The sequence below is a fragment of the Ranitomeya variabilis genome, chromosome 3 (genome assembly GCF_051348905.1).
Source record: "Ranitomeya variabilis isolate aRanVar5 chromosome 3, aRanVar5.hap1, whole genome shotgun sequence".
NCBI classification, from domain to species: domain Eukaryota; kingdom Metazoa; phylum Chordata; class Amphibia; order Anura; family Dendrobatidae; genus Ranitomeya; species Ranitomeya variabilis.
Window position 1 is genome coordinate 229,503,472 of NC_135234.1, and position 23,050 is coordinate 229,526,521.

General features: G+C 44.8%; 1 protein-coding gene across 1 annotated transcript; it reads right to left on the reverse strand.

Annotated features, from left to right (window-relative positions):
* Nucleotides 1-14,366: 14,366 nt before the first annotated feature.
* On the reverse strand, nucleotides 14,367-20,413 carry RBM15 (RNA binding motif protein 15). Its single transcript, XM_077295215.1, has one exon. The coding sequence runs from the start codon at nucleotides 19,959-19,961 to the stop codon at nucleotides 17,439-17,441; it is 2,523 nt and encodes an 840-aa protein (XP_077151330.1). The 5' UTR covers nucleotides 19,962-20,413; the 3' UTR covers nucleotides 14,367-17,438.
* Nucleotides 20,414-23,050: the final 2,637 nt, after the last annotated feature.

Sequence of the window (23,050 nt, forward strand, 5' to 3'; positions counted from 1 at the left end):
TATGTTGTGAGACATGCCATATCTGAGCATAGTCAGGGGAGACTGTCAATCACTTACTAGGACCACCCACTGGACTCATATGTACACAACACCTGGGATTTTAATGAATAAAATGCAAATTTTACTGAAACTTTTCCCACAAAATTATATAACTAATCAGATCCTGCTGCTCTAGAACACTGCGTCTGCAGACTTGATTCCATTTTCGACAAGAAAGGTTCTATTTTTGTGTATTAAATAGTGTGTACAGCACCAGTCACACATCTGGGCACTCCTGTCCATGCAATGATTTTCCTTGTTCTTATGTAGATTCAGACTTAAAGCAGCAAAATCATAAAGGAATATGAACATATGGAAACAAGGAAAAAAAACATGTGACGGACCAGAATATATATATTAAACCTTAGTTACTCAAAAAGTCCCATGTCCCACTTTTACTCTGATGACAGCTTTAGGCCATGTTCACACTTTGCGGCATCCCTCTGCGGGTTCTCCCGCAGTGGATTTGATAAATCTGCAGGGCAAAACCGCTGCGGTTATCCCTGCAGATTTATCGCGGTTTGTTCCGCGGTTTCCGCTGCGGGATTACTCCTATACTATTGATGCTGCATATGCAGCAATATGCAGCATCAATAGTAATGTTAAAAATAATAAAAATTGGTTATACTCACCCTCCGATGTCCGGATCTCCTCGGCGCTGCACCCGGCGCTCCGGTTCCAAAGATGCTGAGCGAGAAGGACCCTTCGTGACGTCACAGTCATGTGACCGCGGCGTCATCACGGTTATGTGACCGCGACGTCACCGCAGGTCCTGTTCGCACAGCAACTCTCACCGGCCAGCCGCGTGCAGCGCTGAGAGGTGAGTATATCATGATTTTTTATTTTTATTCTTTTTTTTTTACCCCAAATATGGTTCCCAGGGCCTGGAGGAGAGTCTCCTCTCCTCCACCCCGGGTACCACCCGCACATTAGCCGCTTACTTCCCGCAACGTGGGCACAGCCCCATGCGGGAACTAAGCGGTTCAATGCATTCCTATGTGTGCAGAATCGCAGCGATTCTGCACAAAGAAGTGACATGCTGCGGGTTTTAAACCGCTGCGTTTCTGTGCGGTTTTTCCCGCAGCATGTGCATAGCGGTTTGCGGTTTCCATAGGATTTACATGTAAATGGAAACGCTATGGAAACTGCTGCGGACCCAAAGTGTGAACATGGCCTTACACATCCTCGGCATTACCTGATGAAGCTTCTGGAGTCTCCTAGAATGGCTTCCAATGAACAGGCATGCCTTGTCAAGAGTTCATTTCTGGGATCTCCAGCCTTCACAAACGGTTTGAGATCAAGAGAGGAGCCAGAAAGAGAACCGCACCCACCCTCACTGTGTGCGCAAGGCTGAGCTAAGGAAGTATCAGTGTGCACATGCATACCCATGGGCAGAGTTCAAGCAGTGCTCACTCTTGGTAAGTGAGCCCTCTCAATCAGAGGTGGAAGTCCCCAAAATGCTGTTACAGAAGATCCTTTACTTGCATATGAACGAGAAGCCATTATGTAGTCCTACACTTAACAGGCTCTCCATGCGTGTTGTGACAGTGAAACAGCCGCGGACACATGCAGCTGCAGCACCGGACAGCTGATCAGGAGCAATCCAGGTAGCCGTGTTCCCTCTGCAGCTTATTTGATAAGCGCTATAGCTTGCAGAATACTGAAGGACCCAAACATAGTCACTCATCTCTTTTCATAACTAGAGTTAAGCACATTTTTCAAAATTTCGGTTTCGATTGTGATCGGCGCCGAATATTGTTTTTTCAAAATTCCCCAAACGTCACTGGAGTCAATGGAAGTAAAAATGAACGAATATGTTCAGAACCGATCATCAAGCAAAAATTTGGCATGAATATGGCACACTCGGATTCAGTGATCATTTTCCAAACATCATCTCTAGTCATAACTAGCTCAGTGATCATACTCACAGAGTGGTAATGAATGGTTGCATATCCAATTGGAAAAGTGTTTCAAGTGGGGTAACAAGGCTCTGTCCTGGCCCAAGTGTTGTTCAACATTTTTATAAATGATCTAGATAAGGGAACTGAAGGTAAACTAATCAAATTTGCAGACAATGCAAAGCTAGGAGGGATAGCTAAGGGTATGTGCACACGTCCGGATTTCTTGCAGAAATTTCCTGAAGAAAACCGGAAATTTTCTGCAAGAAATCCGCATTTTTTTTTTGCGTTTTTTTCGCGTTTTTTTAGCATTCTGCAAGCGTAATTAGCTTGCAGAATGCTAAAGTTTTCCAAGCGATCTGTAGCATCGCTTGGAAAACTGACTGACAAGTTGGTCACACTTTTCAAACATACTGTTTGACAAGTGTGACCAACTTGTTACTATAGATGCTGCTTATGCAGCATCTATAGTAAAAGATAGAATGTTTAAAAATAATAAAAAAAAATAAAAAATGGTTATACTCACCCAGACGATCTCCTCAGCGGCGTCCGTTCCTATAGATGCCGGTGTGGTTCAGGACCTGTGATGACGTCACGGCTTGTGATTGGTCGCGTGAGTCACATGAGCGGTCACGCGACCAATCACAAGACAGTGACGTCATCACAGAGCCTGAACCACACCATCTATAGGAACCGAAGAGAGAGCATGCACCGGAGAGGCGGGAACACTCCGGGGGCCATCAGAGGGTGAGTATAGGACTATTTTTTATTTTAATTCCTTTTTTTTTTTACCAATTATATGGTGCCCAGTCCGTGGAGGAGAGTCTCCTCTCCTCCACCCTGGGTACCAACCGCACATAATCTGCTTACTTCACGCATGGTAGGCACAGCCCCGTGCGGGAAGTAAGCAGATCAATGCACTCCTAGGTGTGCGGAATCCCCGCAATTCCGCATTTTTAATGAACATGTTGCTTTTTTTTTCCGCGATGCGATTTTTTCGCGGAAAGTGTGAATAAGACTTGAGTATACTAATAGATCACAGACTGCACATGAGTCAACAGTGTGATGCAGCAGCAAAGAAGGCAACCAGTTCTAGGATGTATTAAGAGAAGCATAGAGTTTAGATCACGTGAATTAGTTATCCCTCTCTACTCCTCCTTGGTCAGGCCTTATCTGGAATACGGTGTCCAGTTCTGGGCACCACATTTTAAAAACAGACATTGAAAAACTTTAGAAAGTTCAGAGAAGAGCTACCAGGATGGTAAGTAGACAGTAAAGTATGTCCTACGAGGAACAGTGAAAGGATCTGGGAATGTTTAGCTTGCAAAAAAAGTCTAAGAGGAGACTTAATAGCGGTCTACAAATATTTGAAGGGATGTCACAGTGTAGAGGGATCATCCTTATTCTCATTTGCACATGGAAACATGAGAAGCAATGGAATAAAACTGAAAGAAAGATATAGATTAGAAAAAACTTTTTGACAGTGAGGGTGATCAATGGGTGGAACAGGCTGCCACGATAGGTAGCGAGTTCTCTTTCAATGAAGCCTTCAAACAGAGGCTATACAGGCATCTGTCTGAGACGTTTTAGTGATTCCTGCATTGAGCAGGGGGTTGGACCCGATGACCAGTGAGGCCCCTTCCAACTCTAACATTCTACGATTCTATGAAATCTAGCATGCTAGGATGACCGTTATTGGGGCCAAGTCGCCTATATCCCTCCCCCAAAGGTAATGTGCATTAGTGGTGACTGACTCCCTTTAACACTTGAAGTTAAGTCAATATGGAAAATGGCTAGAACCTTGCAAGTATTCTCAAAAGCAGGGGCAAGGGGCAGACATCTCAGCAGCAACTGTCCAAAGGAGACCGCAAACAAGAAGAGACTTGTTTAGGCCACACAGCACAAAGACTGGACTGTAGATCAGTGGATATCTATATTGTGGAACAAGTCAAATTTGAAATTTGCGCTACCAACCAGGTCTTTATGAGAGACAGATAAAGTGAGTGGTTTCTACATGTGTGGTACCCAAGCATGGAAGGGTAAGGTGTGATGGTACTTTTCTGTTTACACTGTTGGTAATTTAATCCAAACGCAATGGCGCCATTCCAGCAGAAGAGGATCTTTGATGGTTCCATTTCCTTCTATTACTATTATCATTCATGTGGATTTTCTGAATTACTTTAGCACTGCCCTGATACTACCTAAACAGGATTATATGTATTTATTTGTAATTCTCATTTGTTGGATCATTTCCATTTTTTGTTTGATGTGCCATTAATATTTTGATTAGCCTCAATTCAGTCTATGAGTACCCCTATATTCTTGGTAACTTCACGCTAGGCATTATTCATATATATATACTTTTTTTTGTATTTCTTATTGGGTTTTGATAGTTTTTTTTTTATATTTTGCAACCTGTATGATGGACATTGGGCCAGAAGGAAGAGGTTTGCTGTGACCATCCCACGTCGTGAACAGTGTGATCTTGCTTTATCTATGTATAGGCATCACCTATAGATTAATAGAATATAGAGGGTCTGCCTAACCAGGCAGACCACCAATGGGCACGCTGTCCAAATTCACAGAAGGCAACAGACTGCTCCAGCAATCGGGAGAGTTGGAGTGACCAGATTTGGCAAGTAATCATAACATGTGACTAATGCTTTTCTGACATGTTAATAATATGGCTGCTGGTGAAGTAGTAGTTTGGAATGTATACTTTTCACTTGTGTGCACATGGAGTTTCTGATACATGTACTGTGATATTCTAAAGTATGTATGTGTTCCTATTGTATGCCATGTGTTACTTAGCTGTGGAAGGCCCAAACACAATTCTTGCACAAACGTCCTTCGCGCTGAATGTAAAATATGCAATTATATGGCATGGCGTAAATTAACTTCTAACCCACAGGACAGAGCCTGCGCGTGGGCTGTTATGCGGATGATTTCTACCTCACTGTAAGTGCAGCTGTGGATTGGTAGTATAAGTGACAGTGAAATGCTATTTAATACATGGAATTGCTCGTAGTTAAATGTCTAGAAGGTACATAATATCGGGCTGCAATAATGTGCCCACCTTGGACTTGATAGTCACAAGTGTAGTCAATGATCACATTAGCTACAGCTAGAACGCAATGGTATCATTAGTGAATGCAGTCGTGCGAATAAGACAAACATTGGGGAAAAAGAACACATGTGGCTGCCTTGCAAGCAGTATTAAAAGCATCCACTTACATTGAAGTGTGCTTTGCAGGAGCATAACACAATTTTTGGACGCGAGATGTGCGACGCACTCTAAATAGTCGAGAAGACCTCAACGACACAGTTAACCATTTAGATGTCACCATCAATCTCGGACAGCGGCACTTAAATGGATTGCATGCTGGTGCTCACATTATTCCACCATGACGCAATCATAAAGGACCAATGGGTAACAAGGCAGCCAGGGGGCTGCTGAAGGTGTACTTTGCTGCTATCCCGGTACTCCTGTGAAGCTTAGCCTTAGGCTACGGTCATACTATCAGTATTTTACATCAGTATTTGTAAGCCAAAACCAGGAGTGGGTGATAAATGCAGAAGTGGTGACGGGTTCCTATTACACTTTTCTTCTGATTGTAAGCCAAAACCAGGAGTGGACCAAATACTGAGGTCAAATACTCATAGTGTGATTGTAGCCTTAGGCTGAGCTCTATAGGAGACAGATTTTCACTGTATATTGGAAAATTCCATCACTTAAAAATAGAAAAAAATACACATCCATGAAGTTTTATCCAACGTCTGATCTATGTTGATCTGAAGACAGTAAAAAAAAAAAAAAAACCTCATCGTGGCAAATAAAAATAGATTAATGATCGGCTTCCGCCACGTCTAGAACATGTAAAATATCTTTCATGAAAAGCATGCATGCCCCTCAAACTACTTCAATTAATCAATCACCCCAACATGTGATAGAGTTCCATAGTCTCACTGCAAATACATTTTCCCCTTTAACTAGGGCTTATAGCCTTGCAGTTGAAAACAGCTGGGTAGCAATCTAGCAATGAGGTGTGCACTGGGTGTATAAAGCAGTAACAGGCTAAATACACTGGGGTGCTGGCTGTGTACTCAGCTGTCTACTGGAAGAGAGGGAAGGGAAGAAAAAAATCAAAAATAAAGATTGCCAGCGGTGTGAAGGGGTTAATCGTCTGTCAATCATATCATAAAAATATTTTTGAAATAGAACAGAATTAAAAAAAATAATAATTGAGATTTGATGTAGCTACATTTGTTACAGTCCAGCTAATAAAATATACTATTTATCCCATGCAGTGAACTGAAAATATCAAAAAAGTGAAATGGCAGAAACTTTGCCTACCAAAACAAAAGTCGAGTTAAAAACAAAACAGCAGATACTTGTTACAATACAAACTATGGGATTCATACAACTATACTGTGACAAGCCATTTTTAAAGATATATACTATATAAATGTATACACACTTTGTCACCATAACTGTAGTGACACGTATAACAAAGTAATGTTAAGGCTGGGTTCACATTACGTTTACAGCAGCCCGTTCAACACATACGGTAACGGGCTGCTGTAAACGCAAGTGCCGGTATGGCAGCACGCTAGCGCAGATAGAGCATCTGCTAGCTCTATCTGCGCTAGCAGTGACGGACCCGGAAACGCTGCAGCCCGCGTCTCAGGGTCCGTCACTCAATGACGGCACATCCCTAGCGCACGCCCATTGTGGGTGTGCGCTAGCGATGCGTCCGACATAGGAATTAATGGCGGCCATTAAGGACTACGTTACACCGCGTTTATGCCGCTGTGTAACGTAGTCCGTCTAACGGACACCAGCAACGCAGTGTGAACCCAGCCCAAGAATTATTTTTTGGCACATTTTATGGTTCAGTGAATAGTGTGATTCAAAACTCCAACTTGTCCTGCCATAAAATAAGTGGAAAAAAAAATAAATGGTCATACAGCTTTACCGACACAAAAATTAAATTATGTTTTGGTCAAACTCTCGTGTTTTCACTAGGGAGCGAGGAGAAGAGACGCTGAGTATCTTTTTGGAAAACAAAGATCGGATGTTGAAATTCCAAGAAAGTGTTGGGGGAAAGTCAGAAATGGACACCAGATCATTGACAGATTTGGTCGACTTTTTCACCTCATGTGTATGGATGCCTTAAAAGGGGTTGTCCACTCTTTGGATAACCTCTCCTTAAACGCCCCAATAAGAAAAACAAATTCCCCTTACTAACTGGTCATAGCAATGTTATGCGAGAGCTGCAGCCAATCAGTAGTCGATGAATGACTGCTCATTAATATTCATTCAGAGCGGACATTCACTTTGATGAACTAGTAAATGCTGCAGCCCGTCAGTAGCCATGAACTTTGGGCAGCACTCATGTGACAATGTCATGCGAGCGACTGGAGACCTGTTTCCACTATCTCTACAACAGCTCTGGTGCAGGAGGGGAGTAAAAGCTTTCGCTTCACTTGGCGGGACTCATGCACTTAAAGAGACAGCTGTCCAAATAGTGGATAACCCCTTTCAGGACAGCCATAATGCACTTGGTTTTGGTCAAAAGTTTACTTTTGAGGAGTCATTATAATAATCCCCCACCACCACTTGAAAATCACCTAGCCATAAAATAAAAGCTATGCAGAACTAATCTAAATAAAATCTTGCTAATGAACCAGAGTAGGCCGTCAAGTCTTCTGGAAGGAACGGAGTCTTTACTTCAAGGGAATCTGTCACTAGGTTTTTGCCCTACCGTAACTCCAGCGATATGTCACTTACTGTGCCGTTTAGTCTTTATAAAATCACTGTTTTATCAGCAAATCACTAGACTGCTAATATATCTGCAGCCATGTAGTCGAACCACGCCACGCCTGATTAGCAGCTGCTGCCTATGCAAAGTGTACACAAAAGCTGCAAATCAGTGGTGTGGGTGGGGGATATACAGAGCTCAGCCTTCAGAGCACTGCTAAAACTGCAGTAGATATAATGGATTTTTATCAAACCTGCAGTAAGCTGTATGGTAGTTTATAGGAAAATGGAATGAGTCAACGGTTCATAAAATAGATCACTACTAGTGATGAGCGAGCATGCTTATGTGCTAATAGTATTCGAGCACCCCAAAGATACTTATTAGGACACGAGTGTGCTCAGATAACACCTTATCCGAGCACGTTCGCTTATCACTACTACTATTTCTGCCACCAGTCCTCCATTTATAATGCCATGTAGTGATGTGAAAGCAAGTCAGGAAACGACACCTATGCTGCGTCCACACGACAGGCCAATGCTATGATCACAAACAGATGGCTAATGCCACAGTCACACACAGGCCCCGATTCATCAAAGCTTTTACCCAGTTGTGTAAAAGCTTTGAAAAGGCACATTTTGGTGCAACTTGGAGTTGCGCAAAAATGTTGCGACTTTTGGCATTCTGACCCAGATCTACCGAAATAGGCAGAGCTGGGGTGATGCCACGAAGCCACAGCACGTCTAATTCATGGCGAGCTGTGGCGTTCCCTACGCCAGAAATCTCACTCCAGTACCTGACTGGAGTGAGATTTATGGCATGGCATACATAGGCGCACACCACTAGTCTGGCGCTCCAGATTCACAAAGTATGCTGCATCTCTTCATGAATCAGGAAAATGGCCGAGAAAAATCACCGGTCTTGATGGTTAATGGGCCAGGGTTCTTCCTGTTCTTTAATGCAGAAAAACTAGTTTATGGTATAGAAATCAGGTGTAGAACATGATATAACACACAGGAGAGTAAACAGGTGTTAGGTCATTCACTGAATCACAGAAAAGCTCATTATACCGCATAATACTACCCACTACACGGGTGGAACCAGATGGCACAGCTGAACACGGGTTTACAAAAACAACGGTCACCTGTCGTGGCAAATGGCTACATTGATTTTGCAAACATGAGATCAGCCGCTCTTTGGCTTCACCCCAAAAGTGAAACCTGACTGTGGATGTGGCACATCATCATTTCTTTGTTTCAGACTGTGGATTTTTTTTATCTGGTAATTCAAAATGATTAAAATCTGCAGCAGAAATTAGGAGCTCCCAGTGTACACAATCTATAGGGTTGTACTGGCAATAATAAACTAACAATGGCGCCGTCACCTGGAACCTACAAAAGGCATCTGTTTCACTGATAGATCTATAGCAGATTCCATTGTAGCCAGAGTTATGGATGCCACGGTTATGGTTCCCATTTCATTTATATGGAAGGAGCTTTCCCAGATGTTTACAGTAAGCAGAGATCATGAATGTAATGTGAATATACCCTTACAAGTATAAAACCAGCAAATGACTCCGCACTTAGTCTTGTAAAAAAATGTAGACTTGGCACAAATTTTCCTTATTAACAAGATTCACTGAAAAGTGGAAAAAAAACTGAATTGAAAAAAAAAATAAAGATATAAAATGAGTCAGTACAGATTCACAACTACATGTATCTTACACTTAGTATGGTAAAAAGTAATATTTCTTATCTGGGATACATTTACAAATTTGTGAAGCTTGCTTTATACAGTGAACTGAAAGCTTACATCATTGGCACGAGAGCTTAACAAAATAGCCGATTTGCAGTTTGCGCTTTCACTACCTTACCTTTGTACAAGAGATTTCCATGGAACCCACCTGCAGATATGATATCAGGGAAGCGGCCAATCACCTGTCTCCTAGCAGCGGACCGCTCACGTGGATGCAACTTCCCATCCGTTGGTAGATGGAAACAGTATCAGCCGCAAGTGACCAACGCATGCACGACTTCACCACCTCTGTCAGTGCCGCCTCCTGACCAAGATTAGAGCAAGAGACAGAAGACTCCGTCTGTTCTTCACTAGGCGCTGTGGGCATATCCTGCTGTAACACTCTACGCTTTTGTAACCGCAAATGACTTCCAACAGGGAGCTACAAAGTGCGAAACATGGTACAGAAGGATGTAGCAAATTTCATTTCAAGGAAGGCTCCAGAGAATTCATGCTTGACCTCAGATATAAGGCACACAGTGGTTCCTCACGCTAAATAACAGAATGAAAGCATATCCAGTGTGTCACAGAACCCTTCCCAAATGGTCTCACAAGGACCAATTAAAAGGATTACTCATTGGTGACGCACAGAAAATCTTCTCCTGCAGGGCCAACACCACCTATGCACAAACAGAGCTCTGATCCCAGAAGTGGACGATTCTTCTCCTTGTAATGGAACGCTTTATTACGGTATTTTATTTTATTTTTTTTATTTGCTACGGAGATTGATTTGGGTTTTGACTGCTGAAAACGAAATATGATATAAAAGTAAAATTTCAAATGAAAACAAATCAGGATCATTGCTGATGATCCAACAAATCAAAATCTTTACTGGATTCTCCAAACAGCTGCATGTTACAGTGAGTAATGAAGACTGTTTTCTGCTTCTTGAAGATTATTATGGATCCCTCCTAAGGACAATCAGCAGCCATCATGATCCGTTCGATACAGCAATCAGAACAAGAGGTTACTCCACTTGCACAACACAATGTTTTCAAATTAAAAAAAAAACAAAAGGAAAAAGAAAAATAGACTTTAAAATGAGGATGTCAATGCTTTACTTCCTGAAGATTATGAAACATCAATTTGTCTGCTACAATTCAAGCATTCAGGAATTGTGTACCCCTCAACCAAAACCATCAGCCGTTTGTTGTCAATTCACTTCCAGGCAGAAAGACATTTTCCTCATAAGAAACAATTTATTGAGAATGAAAACAAAACCAGTCGGAACTGTGTGCACGCGTTGTATGACCATTATGATAACTTGTGAGCCAGAGTGGGTAACGCCTCACTTTCCAGAAATCTTGTGTATACACCACAAAGCAATGAAGTCATCACGTTTTCACTTAAACACGGGAACTGGCATCACAAAAGCAGATACACAATATGCATATTTTTCTGGGTTTTCTTTTTTTTTTTTTTCTGCCAGAAGAGTAAAATACGCAATTACTAAAAGACACTTTCCTCCATCAATGTTCCATCTGTTAACAGCCACATGAGGAGCAGAATCTTCTTTTCTCCCAACTTGTGCTGTACATGGAGGAAGTGAAATTGAAAGTTAAATAGCAAACAAAATCATTACAGTGGAGTGTAGAAATCGTTTTAAACACCTTTCAGATTATTCTGCATCACTGAACCCAAAAATGGCATGAGTTCTGTCAAATAGCAACCCATGAAATGCATGATGTGCTCAGAACACCCAAGCTTTTCTAGAAACCCACCCGGCACTTTCATTTGTGGAAAAAGTCTGTGAAATAAGAAGGACTGAGAATATACTGCTGGAGAACAGAACTGTCCTCACTGAGCTCCAGATACTATTTGCTAGGCTCATCCTTATTTTCAGGCAGTGTTTGGTGCTATGATACTGACTGCCAGGTTTGTATACAAACGATGATAGTCCGCTGTGCACACAGATACAAATCAAACAATACTGACATTACACAACTGAAGAATAATCTACATGCTAAATAAATCCCTGCTCTATATTAATGGCAATATCTCCGTAAGATCAACCACCCCACTACCGTATATATGGCATGCAGGTCTTCCAAATGCGAATTCATGGACACCCTTATATGTTCTCTGTTGCTGCAAATGAGGTATTAAGGACATTAGGGCATGACAGAACTTAAGGAACCACTACCTCTTGAGATTAAGCCCAGCATCAGCCTCTGTAGCTTGATAGACAGCTCATACTGATGAGCGAACGTACTTGGGTGCTAACAGAGTGACTTTGGCGTGCTCGAAAAATATGTTTGAGTCGCCGCGCCTGCATGTCTCGAGGCTGTTCGACAGCTGCAACATATACAGGTATTGCCTAAAAAACAGGTATTGCCTATAAAACACGTAATCCATGCATGTGTTCCAGCTGTCTAACAGCTAAGAGACATGCAGCTGCGGGAACTCGAACATTTTTTTTTTTTTTTTTTTTTAAGAACGCCGAAGCCACTCTGTTCTGCTAGCACCCAGGTACATTCGCTCATCACTAATAGCTCACTGTGCAACGTTATGTGCCAGTTAATGCAATCAAGCTGAAGAATCTGGTGCAGGACAGTGAAACATCAGCAGTGACTTCTTCAGTGCTCCGTCACGCCCAGAGCACTTAACACTTATTTGCATATAAATGAAAATGCTTAATAAATCAGGAATGCATCAACAAAATATAAAGGTGTCTCTGGATTTACATTTCAAAGACCAGCATGCTCTAATATGCAGTTTGGGGAATTGATATTAGACAGATTCCCTTTTATACATTTCCCTTGCCTTAATGTATGTACATATCCAATGTAAGCTGTATTCTCTTAATATTTCCATACACCCCACTGGTTCTGACAACTTTAAAAAAAAAAATAAAATAATAAAAAACCCTACTTCTAGGAACCAGAACATAAGGATCATGCACAATGTCATGTGCACGGACCTCATATGGTAGGTACATGGATTGCATGTATTAGGAGAAATTATATTCTTATCTTAAAAGCAAAACTTCCATGGGAGAATATCCGACTACAGCCTGACGTGCTAAACACTTCTCACATATTAGGAGGCAGAATCTATGAGGGGGGAGGGGAATACAAAAAAAAAAAAACTATGTCTAAAAAAACTGGAGGTTGACAATGATCAACTATCAGTACATATGTCTGTGATATCAATCCTAAACACCATGTGATGCCGAGATATAGATGTTAAGGAGATCTGTTCGGACCACATGTACAGCAATGCCATAGATTAAATATACGGTACGTCACGATCTTATGTCATTACTGTTCTCATTAGGAGAATGGAAAGGTAGGCCATAACACTCCATAAAATGCTTAATGAACTAAACATGCAGACATTGTGGCAGCTTCTGTCAGAACCCTAAATAGCAACCATACATCTCAGAAAAATCAGACCTACGCTTTCATTCCCAGCCTGTGCAGAGATCTCCTGCATAGAACTACTCAGGATATTACACAAATTCACTTTTTTTCTCTTTTTTTTTTTTTTAAACAAGGAACAGAAGTTACAGTCAAAGTACATGGGTGACTGGAAACCAAACTCTTCTTATACGAGCACACAAAGTCCTCATGCAGTACCAGGTTATAATGGGAACAGTTGATGCAGAATAATCACAATAAGGACTAGAATAAAAGAACTGGTGTTGGTAACAGAAAGATTCAATGCTGTTGAATAGAACAAATCATGTGCCATCATGATCATATGCAGACAGTTGAGATGTTCCCATACTGAACGAGACCGGAAGGGTCTTGTGTGCCTAATGAGTAGTGTGCAATATGCCAGTGTTTCTGGATTAGCGTACGTCACTATGTAATGTTTAGATCTTTATTTTTAGGGCTGGCATGGATAAGCAACATCACCCAGAGTGGTAGCCTATGACTTTCTATAGGGCCAAACTGCAGGTCTAAAATGATGCCCGACTACTGGCCCCCAACAGGTTGCAAAGGGAACCGTCGTGTCCCCAAACGCTATTAACCTGAAGATTTGGCTTTAATCTGCATGATAATAGTGTTACAAAGCTTTCCTCCTACATTACTGAAGTAGTCACAATAATTTTTATTTTATCCAGGAGCTGCTGGCTTTCAGTCAGAGGAGAGCTTGGAGCAGCTACAGTCACCACTCAGTACACAGTGAGTGTTGGCCATCTAGTTGACTGCTCACTCTGCAGCACATCTGTGCTAGATGAGCTGCCAAAATACAGAGGAGTACAGGACAGTGACTGTAGCCAATGAGTGAAAGTTGGCGGTTCCCAGGAAGGAATAAGTATTTTATTTACAGTAGCACTACATTTTCAGTGCGATGGGCGGACACCATTGTAATGCACTTAAGCAGCAAATTGACCCTATAATGGCAGGTTAAAGGGACTGTCAGCACAGAGTGACTGTTCAAACTAAGTCCCAACGCTCGGTGTTTCATGACAGGGCCAATCATTTACATACACCTGCTTGTTTTCCCCTCAATCTCCACCCTCTCCTCCTTGATCGACAGCTCTGGCTTCAAAGGGTGAAGGAAGGGAGAAAAATGAGGGAAAATAAGCAGGTGGGAAGGCATATTTTAATGACTGGCCACGATCGCACGATCAGTATGTGTAAGCCAAAACCAGGAGTTGGACAATCCGAGGAAAAGTATAATAGAAACTCATCACCACTTCTGGATTTATCACCCACTCCTGGGTTTGGCTTACAAATACTGAGGTGTGTGAATGGCCTAATACTGTTAGGGGTCATGAGAGGTCCCACAATGAGATTTTGGTGACTTTTACGCTACGTATTTAAAAAAAAAAAATATATATATATATATATATATATATATATATATATATATATATATATATATATATATATATATATATATATATATATATATATATTACATACATATATACACACACACGTAAGCTATTTTACATTAAGGGTGCAGTAAATCTGCAACATCAAGAACTCACCAAAACCTCATTGTGGGAGCACAGACTTAAACCTCTATAGATAATAAAAATGTATAAAGAATGGAATTTCTGACAGGCTTGCACAGCATGTCCACACAGGATTTATATGCTGCAGATTTTTCATCCAGATTTTGTGGGCAGAAAGTTCAGTGCATTATAATAGCAGCAGTGTTGCTGAGATTTCACCAAATCTCATCCACATACTGCGCAAAAAATCTTAGTTAATTGACTTGTGGGGCGGATATTTAAAGGGAATCTATCAGCAGGTTTTTGCTATCTCATCTGATAGCAGCATGGTGTAGGCAACGAGAAGCTGAATCCAAGATGTATCACTTGGTTTATTTGGGACAGCAGTTCTAACACCGCTATTAAATTTAGCAATGAAGGAGAGCGGAGAAAGCTAGGAGGTGGCATCGCTGGACCAGGAGGCATGACCCGCTGTGTCCGAGCGTCACAAAAATCTGGGTGTTACCGCATGCTGTAGAGGTTCTTCAGCTTACATAGAAAACATCTGCTGACAGATTACCTTTACTTTGCACCTATCAATTGAAACTGAGGACTTTCACAGCAGATTTAACCCTTTGCATTTGTTACAAAATCCACAAGAAAAACTACTGTTTTTTTCTTCCAAGGATGTCCGCAGTCTAGTGTGGACACTGACTGTCACCAGGTTTATGCTGCAGGAGGGCAGCATAAAGTAGAAGACAAACTCCAATTTCAGTGCTATGTGACAATACAGTAGTTTTCAGAAAATCAGGTTATCACTGATTGACAGCTTCCTTCCTCTGCAGAATAGGGAGAAAGCAGTCAATGATGGGTGGGTGAGGGGAGACCACAGTCCGTGACTAGGGAGGACCCCTGAGTTCACACACTGTTTGGCACTGATATGAAAACCATACCATATTGACAAGCTGGTGACAGCGCTATGGTCATGGTATCTGCCACTACTTTAGGGTACGTTCACACATTGGATTTCTGCATACAATAGACATGATGGTTGTATTTTTGTGAGTTTTTCACGCATTCATTTTTATGGGTGAAAAGTGCTGAAAAATTACAGCATTCTCATCATTTACACTGGTACTGTAGAATGCTACGCATTTTACGCACCTGAGTATGTTGCATATAATATGCCACTGTGAACATGATCTCGTGTAGAGAAGCATAATCTTGGTGACATACCTTTTGTTTCCATTTATCACTGGCTCTTTAGATCGTGCAAGTGAATTTATATTTGCTCACACAGCTTGAGTTCTTTCTGATAACAAGCAGTTAAGTTGTAATGTTAACTCATACCCAAGTTGGAATGTGCAGAACACAGTTTAACATTTCAAAACCATTATGCCCGTCTCCGCAATTGTCGTAGACGTCTGGATGACAATTTCTAATGTATAGCACGTTCTAGCAGTTTAAACAGGTTTCTTCTACATTTACCAAATGTAGGAACAGCTACAACCCTGGACTGCATTATGGGATACAGTATAGATACATAACAGTATAGCGGCAACACTTATACAATGGCTTTCATGCTTTAGGTAGCCACTAACAAGGTAATAAATATACACAATTATCTAATGGATGTGTATGAAGCATGAGGTAGGAAACAGCCATTGTATAAGCAGTTCCATGATGTCCACAGGCTAGCCATGAGCTATCCCCTGCTCTTACTGAAATGTCAGACTTATTCTAAAAAGCGCAACATTCAAAGAAATTAAAATAGCTATACCGTGCAATCATTTAGGAATGTAGTGTCATTTAAGGACAAAAAAAAAATTCACTCCTTTAGATCCCCAACATTAGCACCCATATCAGTCGTTGTCACTTTGACCAATTCTAGCCCATTTGTGTGTGACACTTTACTTTGTATGATCAAAGTTCAAAGGAAACATCTGGCTGGAAATTAATTGGGATACTTTGAGCAAGTTGTACTGAACGTCAAACACTTGAGAAATAACTAGAAAAATTAAAGAACTACCTGCTTGTTACAGATCATGCCTGGAGAGTTAAATTACTATTTTATAAGTTACGTCTGACAGAGACTCATATTTTGTATTAAAGGTAAGTTTCAAACTACCTTCTATAAAAAACTAACCAAAACGTAAAACTATTATAAGTTCTTACAACTTGAAGACAATGGGATTTCAGGGACAACTTAAGCTAACATTCAAGCTGTCATAACACAGGATACAGACCTTCTGCAGAGTGTCTACATACAGGCAAACGGCAGTGGGCACTACTTTCTGCTTGGACGGTTTGTAAACAGAAGATACCCGCTCAAACACTACTAATGTGAACATGACCGATTTAAGACTGAGGCAGGCAGCCAGCTAAAGTGGCAAGAAGGGAGGGAGGCAAGCAGGCAAAGTGAGGCGAGTGGGAGGCAAGCAGGCAAAGAAAGCGAGAGAGGGAGGAGAGCAGGCAGGAAAGCAAGGGAGAGGAAGGCAAGCAGGCAAAGAAAGTGAGAGAGGGAGGCAAGCAGGCAGAGAAAGACATGGAAACATTAAATTAATACTGCCCTAACCTTCCAATGTGTGAGCCTGCAGGGCAAAGGAAGAATTTACCATTCTTCATCATGAACACTGAATGTGGATGGGGACGACCTGCTTTATGACAGCTTGTATGTTAGCTGAAACTTCAGTAATCTGTTCTACTGGCAGAAATAAAAACTTTACAGTACATTTTCTATCCATGACAGAGCACATAATATGTCACAGTTAAATCTAAGCATAAGCTGGAAAGATTCAGAAATGTTACATCTGCATAAAAAATGCTTGTAAATATCTAGGAATAAATTGTTAAAGCAGTTAGTGAGAAAATTATAGACAGAAAAGCAGAAATAGAGACAGAAAAAAGCACATAGGAATAGCATGTTTAAGCATATGGGATAGTGGACTTGTATATTCCTTACGATATCACTGCACAAAGAATGAATTAGCAAAACTAAACTTTTGTACTGTATCCCATAATACCACATGGAGAGGTCATGAGAACATAAACACTGAATTAGGACGCCCCACGCACTATTATCATTACAAGGTAGTCATCTTCAGATTTGGCAAGGGCTTTAGCTGTAGAATCCAGGAACTGCTGGGAAAATTCACAAGGTGGAAATGCATGAAGAACTCCAGTGTTCTCTTTATCTTTACTGCCCCCCACTGGAAGGCTAATGACACCTGCTGCCTGTTTTTGCTTTAGGTAGGAGACAAGGTTTCTCAGAGGACGTTGCGTTGAACTTGCTTGATCTCCAGTGAAAATGCCATCAGATGTACCAGGAACTGCAAGCAATATGGCATAGCCATTAGGACCGGCTACTTTGATGCGACGCGTCACTTCATCCAGCTTGGGTTGATCCAGGCGTAAACGTTGTGTAATTTTCAACTGGGCGACTTTCCCACTGGAGGGTCCTTCAATAAGCAGGCCGGTAGCGACAGCAAGATCCCCTTGTAACAAATGCATGTTGGACGGAAAGTTACTATTCTTCAGGAGCAGCATACCTTGCCAAGCCAGACACAGTTTTTGAGTTGGATCAGGTTTTTGGGGGGATTTGACTTTACTGTTGAGCTCAGAGCGCTCGTCTTTCCTGACAGGGCTCTTATTTTCCACAATACGATGCTTTCTTTCTTTTTCAACAGAGTTTGCGTTCTTTCTGTCACGCTTGTCTCCGACGCCCCGCTCAAGGCTGCTGCGCCAGTCTCTGGGGGGCGACGCCTGCTCAGTGCGGACGGTGGGGCGCTCTATATCACTGTAGCGACTGTCCCGCCCACCACTGCCATCAGGACTTCTGTCGGGACTGTTACAGTGTCTCTTTCTGGACCGATCACTTTCAGGAGATCGGTCAATATGACGACTTTCCTCCATGAGTCTCCTTTTTCTAGGTTGGTCTTTGCTTACGCCATCTCTCCCACGTTCTCGGTCCAAAGACCAACCATCAGTTCGTCGATCTAATGTCTCTATAGGCTCATAAGCAACTCTGTTTCTGTCTCTAACAGGAAGGGGAGCCCATTCAGAGTCCGAGTACAGGTCTCTCTCTCGGTCCCTATACAACAGAGGCGGTGTGCGGTCTCTGGCTCGTAAAGGATCGGGTGCCCTATGGCCAAAGCCATCTCCTACCAAGTCATAGTGGGGTACAGGCAAGGTCTGGAGGTAGGGGGGCTGATAAATATGGTTTGTATCAGCAAAGTCCACACGCAGCTTTCTGCGTTCACCTCCCAGTGGAAAGCCTCTCATCTGAGAGCAGGCAGCCTGGGCGGCATCTAAGCTTTCGTACTGAATGTAGGCCCAACTGTCCCCCTTCCTGTAATCAACGGATCTGATGGTACCAAACCTGTCAAACTCCCGGGCAAGGGATGCCATGGGCACCCAGGGGCCGAGCCCTCCTACCCACAAGCGGTTGGTTGGAGTGGCCTTGCCATAGCCAATCTTCACACAGTTATGCAGGATACACTTGCCAGACATTGCCACCTTGGCTCTGTGTGCCATGTCCAGGTTCTCAAATTTCAGAAACCCGTAGGTAGAAGTCTGCCCTCGAGCCGCCCTCTTGATGTCAACCTCAGTAATTGTCCCAAAGCGCTCGAACACCCTGAGCAGCTCGCTCTCGGTCACATCGATGTCCAGGTTGCCCAGGAACAGAGTCCTGTTGGCCCGCAAGTCATTCTCGGGCGAGCTCCCCTCCTCCCGGAGGCTCAGCCGGGACTCCAGGGGGTAGGCAGGCCGCACCCGGCCCTCATAGAAGTTGTAGTCGCGGTCCCGGTCTAGGTCCCGGGGCAGCGGTGGGGGAGGAGGGGGCGGCAGGCGGCCTAGGGCGAGCTGCTGCAGCCGGTAGTCCCTGTAGCCCAGGCCGCCCGGGGACAGGGCCCGCTGGCCGTGCGGCTGCCGGTGTGCGGGCAGGGAGGGCACGGCTGTGGCCAGGCCGCTGTACGTGTCCTTGTCTGCCGGCGACCTGCTCCGGCGCCGGGTGCTCACAGTCATGTACACCGCCTCGATCTTCAGCGGCCGGTCATACAGCACCAGGCGGCCGCGGGCGTGCTTGGCGGCGCGGGCATCCTCGGGGCGCCGGAAGTTGACCAGCGCCACCCGCTCATCCCCGGTGCGGGAGATCTTCACACTCACGTCCCCGAACTTCTTGAACTCATGGAAGAGGCCGTCCTCTATGGCCTCATCGCTGAGGGACGAGCCCAGCTCACTGATGCGCAGCGACTTGTACTCAGACTCCCCGCGGGCCTCCGCGCTCCGGGCGCCCGCTCTGCCCTCCGCGCCCTTGCTGCTGCTGCCGCTGCTGGCTCCGGGGGAGGCATAGCTGTGCAGGCCGGCGGCTCTCCCGGACGGCTCGTACTCTCGGCTGCTGGAGAGGCTCTTGTCTAGGTGCAGGCCTCGGCGGCCGGAGCTGCTCTCGGAGGATTTGCCGACCGACCCGCTGCCGTTACTGCCACTCGCAGAGCTGAGCTTTTTCCCGCACCGCTCCCGAGAAGGCTCTTCCGCCCCCCGGGACCGTTTGGCTTTAGCCGGGGAGCGCTCTTTTCCTTTCATGGTGACTTGTGGAGGGCTCGCGTCCTCAAACACGGCTGCTCAGCGCCATCTTGCAGTTTTTGCTGAATCGGGTACACCCTGTGTTCTGATTGGACAAAATGCTTCAGCCTAGAATTTCTGTAGGCCGATTGGGCTGTCAATCGCAGCGCATCAGGCGGGATCTGCCACACGTTACGGGGATGAACGTCATGTCCGTGCAGGAGGTGGGCGGGGCCTAGTGTGAGGCAGGGTGCTGGCTGAGCGCATGTAGGTGTAACGTGTGCTGCGTCCACAACGGTGTCCGTGGCGCTGTTGGCACTTTCACTACATCTCATGGGAAGCGCGTCAGAGCTAATGATGAGGAATGTGTGGCGCCCAGTCGGTGTCATTCCCTATGCCATTTAGAAGGGGCACCCTAGTCCCACCCGCCTCCACAGAGTAGTCAGTGGCTTGACCCATGCACCCTACGGTTACAGACTAGGAAGACAAACCATGTGGCGCTCTTAAGTGTGGGGGCAAATTGTGACCGCGCCCCGGCCACCCCCTCAAACCATGCCCTGACCACCCCCCAATCCACGCCCTGACCACACCCCTATCCACGCCCTGACCACACCCCTATCCACGCCCTGACCACCCCCCATCCACGCCCTGACCACCCCCCTATCCACGCCCTGACCACACCCCTATCCACGCCCTGACCACCCCCTATCCACGCCCTGACCACCCCCCTATCCACGCCCTGACCACACCCCAATCCACACCCATTTACCATTTCTTCCCTGTCAGGAGATGTCAGAGAGGGGCGCTGGCAGTGAGGGACATTCAGCAGATGTCCAAGACCCAGTGGCGTAGCTACCAGGGGTGGTCGCCCAGGGCCCCACGCCCTGAGAGGGCCCACCCAGAGCGCACCGACGCAGTTACATTACAGGGGCCATGGGGCCCCTGGGGGGGGGCGTGCCAGCAGTGGGCCCCCACCCGTCATCGCAAGGTCAGCTGTATTGGCATCTAGCCGATACAGCTCACAGCATTGGAGCTCACCGCATTGATGAGGGAAGGAGCGCTGCACTCCTCCCATCATCCCCTATCAGTGTCTGACGTCGCAGACGCCAACACTGACAGCGGGCGCGATGACGTCACTGCCTGGTGCCCGCTGACAGGCGATGAGCGGGAGCAGGGAGCACTGCAGGAACAAGGAGTAAGGCTAGTTTCACACTAGCGTTTTGAGTAGCTGCGGAGGGCTGCGGACTTCCTCCATGAAGCCCCGCCCTCGGCCTCCTGCTCCGCCTACTTCTGCATGCATATGTTTAACATTAGGTACGCAGGTTGTGCGGCTGTATGCGGATGCTTCCGCTTGCGTCGTTTTGAGGATGCGGAGAAAAAAAAATTGCTACAAGCTGCATTCTACGCTGGTCGTCTGCCTATGGTGCTGCCTTATACTACAGGATCTGCCTGTTGGGTGCTGTCTTATACTACAGGATCTATCTATGGGGAGACTCTCTTATACTACAGGATCTGCCTATGGAGGTACTGTCTTATACTACAGGGTCTGCCTATGGAGGTACTGTCTTATACTACAGGGTCTGCCTATGAGGGTGCTGCCTTATACTGCAGGGTCTGCCTATAGGGGTGCTGCCTTGTACTAGGGGTCAGTATACTGTGTGGGTGGTACTATACAGTGAGGGGGCATTATACTGTGTATACGAGAGCATCATACTGTGTACAGGGGAGCTGTACAGAGGGGGGAGACTCGGGACATTATTAAATGTAAAGTGGGCACTTATTGTTATAGGGGAACTCAGGTTACAGTGACTATCAAAGGGGCACACGGCAATATTTCTAGGGGGCAAAATGTGGGCACTGTTTTCTAGGGCACTTGCACCTGGCATTACTATATTATAGAGGGGTGCTTTAGAATTTAGAGGGCACAGAGAACCGCACAGCAAGTGCAGTAATAGGGACACATATGGCAGCAGCGGCTCAGTATTTGGGTATCAGCAGGATGAGGAGTTTGTGCAGTATGGGAATAGATGGTGATGGGGCTGGAATGTGAGAAGTGAAATGTGTCTTTGATGTATTCTCTGCAGGTGAGTCGTTGCTGGAAGAAGTTGTCATGTCGGTCTGGGCCAGATGGAAAAGACGGAAAAAGTGAAATTAGGGTGCGTCATCGAGTTGTAATCAAGGCTACCTGGTTAGGGGCCCACTCAGACGCTTCGCCCCCCCCCCCCCCCCCCCTGAGCCAAAACCCTAGCTACGCCTCTGCCAAGACCGCAGGGCGTAGACCCAAATCCTAGCTTGTCCCCTGTATTTGGGACAGTTGGGACTTTTTACTCCTTGGGAGACTAGAAGCTGCGATCATCCACACAGGCTGCTCACAGTGGCTACAGCAACACATTGTGATGTCTGGTGTTGTTTTGTTGAATAATGGCTTCAGGGAGAGATGGCCGCACCACTGGTTCCACGGCCGAATCAAATGTAATGCCGAACTGTTCGTGCACCTGGAATGAAGGCTAAAGGGGTCCTCCTACCGTAAATTATGCCACCATAATCCTGGGAGTAGGATTGATGTGACGTCCCTTCACAAAGGCCTCCCACATGGTCCTCAGGCCAATCTCAGGTTGTCATTGCATTCAAGAAAAAATGAAGACATCGCTGAAGAGGACCGACCTCTAGCCCAGCCTCCATTGCTGTCTTGCTCTGCCCCGTGATAGCCTTTGAAACATGAGGTTAATGGACACCTGTAGCTGGGTGTCTGGTGCATAGCCCAATATCATGTAAGGATCTAAGGCCAGGGTCACACGGCCGTATGATCTCTCATGCAAGAGAATTGGGTCGAGTATGTAAATGACACCACTTAGCTTAAACTCTGTCAGAATTTCAGCCTAGTGTCATTCTACTGTGATCCGATTCTCTCACATTAGAGAATCGGAGCACCAGTGCGGAGAAGAAGGAGAAATTAATTTCTTTATCTTCTTCATTGCCTGCGTCCGCAGTAATCGGACTGCACTCAGATGACATCCAAGTGCAGTCCGATGTTTCACATGCACCCATAGACTTGTAGGGGTGTGATGAGTTCGGATACACACGCAGCATGCTGTGGTTCTCACGTAAAA

Excerpts from the sequence above, each read along its gene's own strand:
- RBM15 (XM_077295215.1), bottom strand. The coding sequence starts at position 19,961 with ATGAAAGGAAAAGAGCGCTCCCCGGCTAAAGCCAAACGGTCCCGGGGG.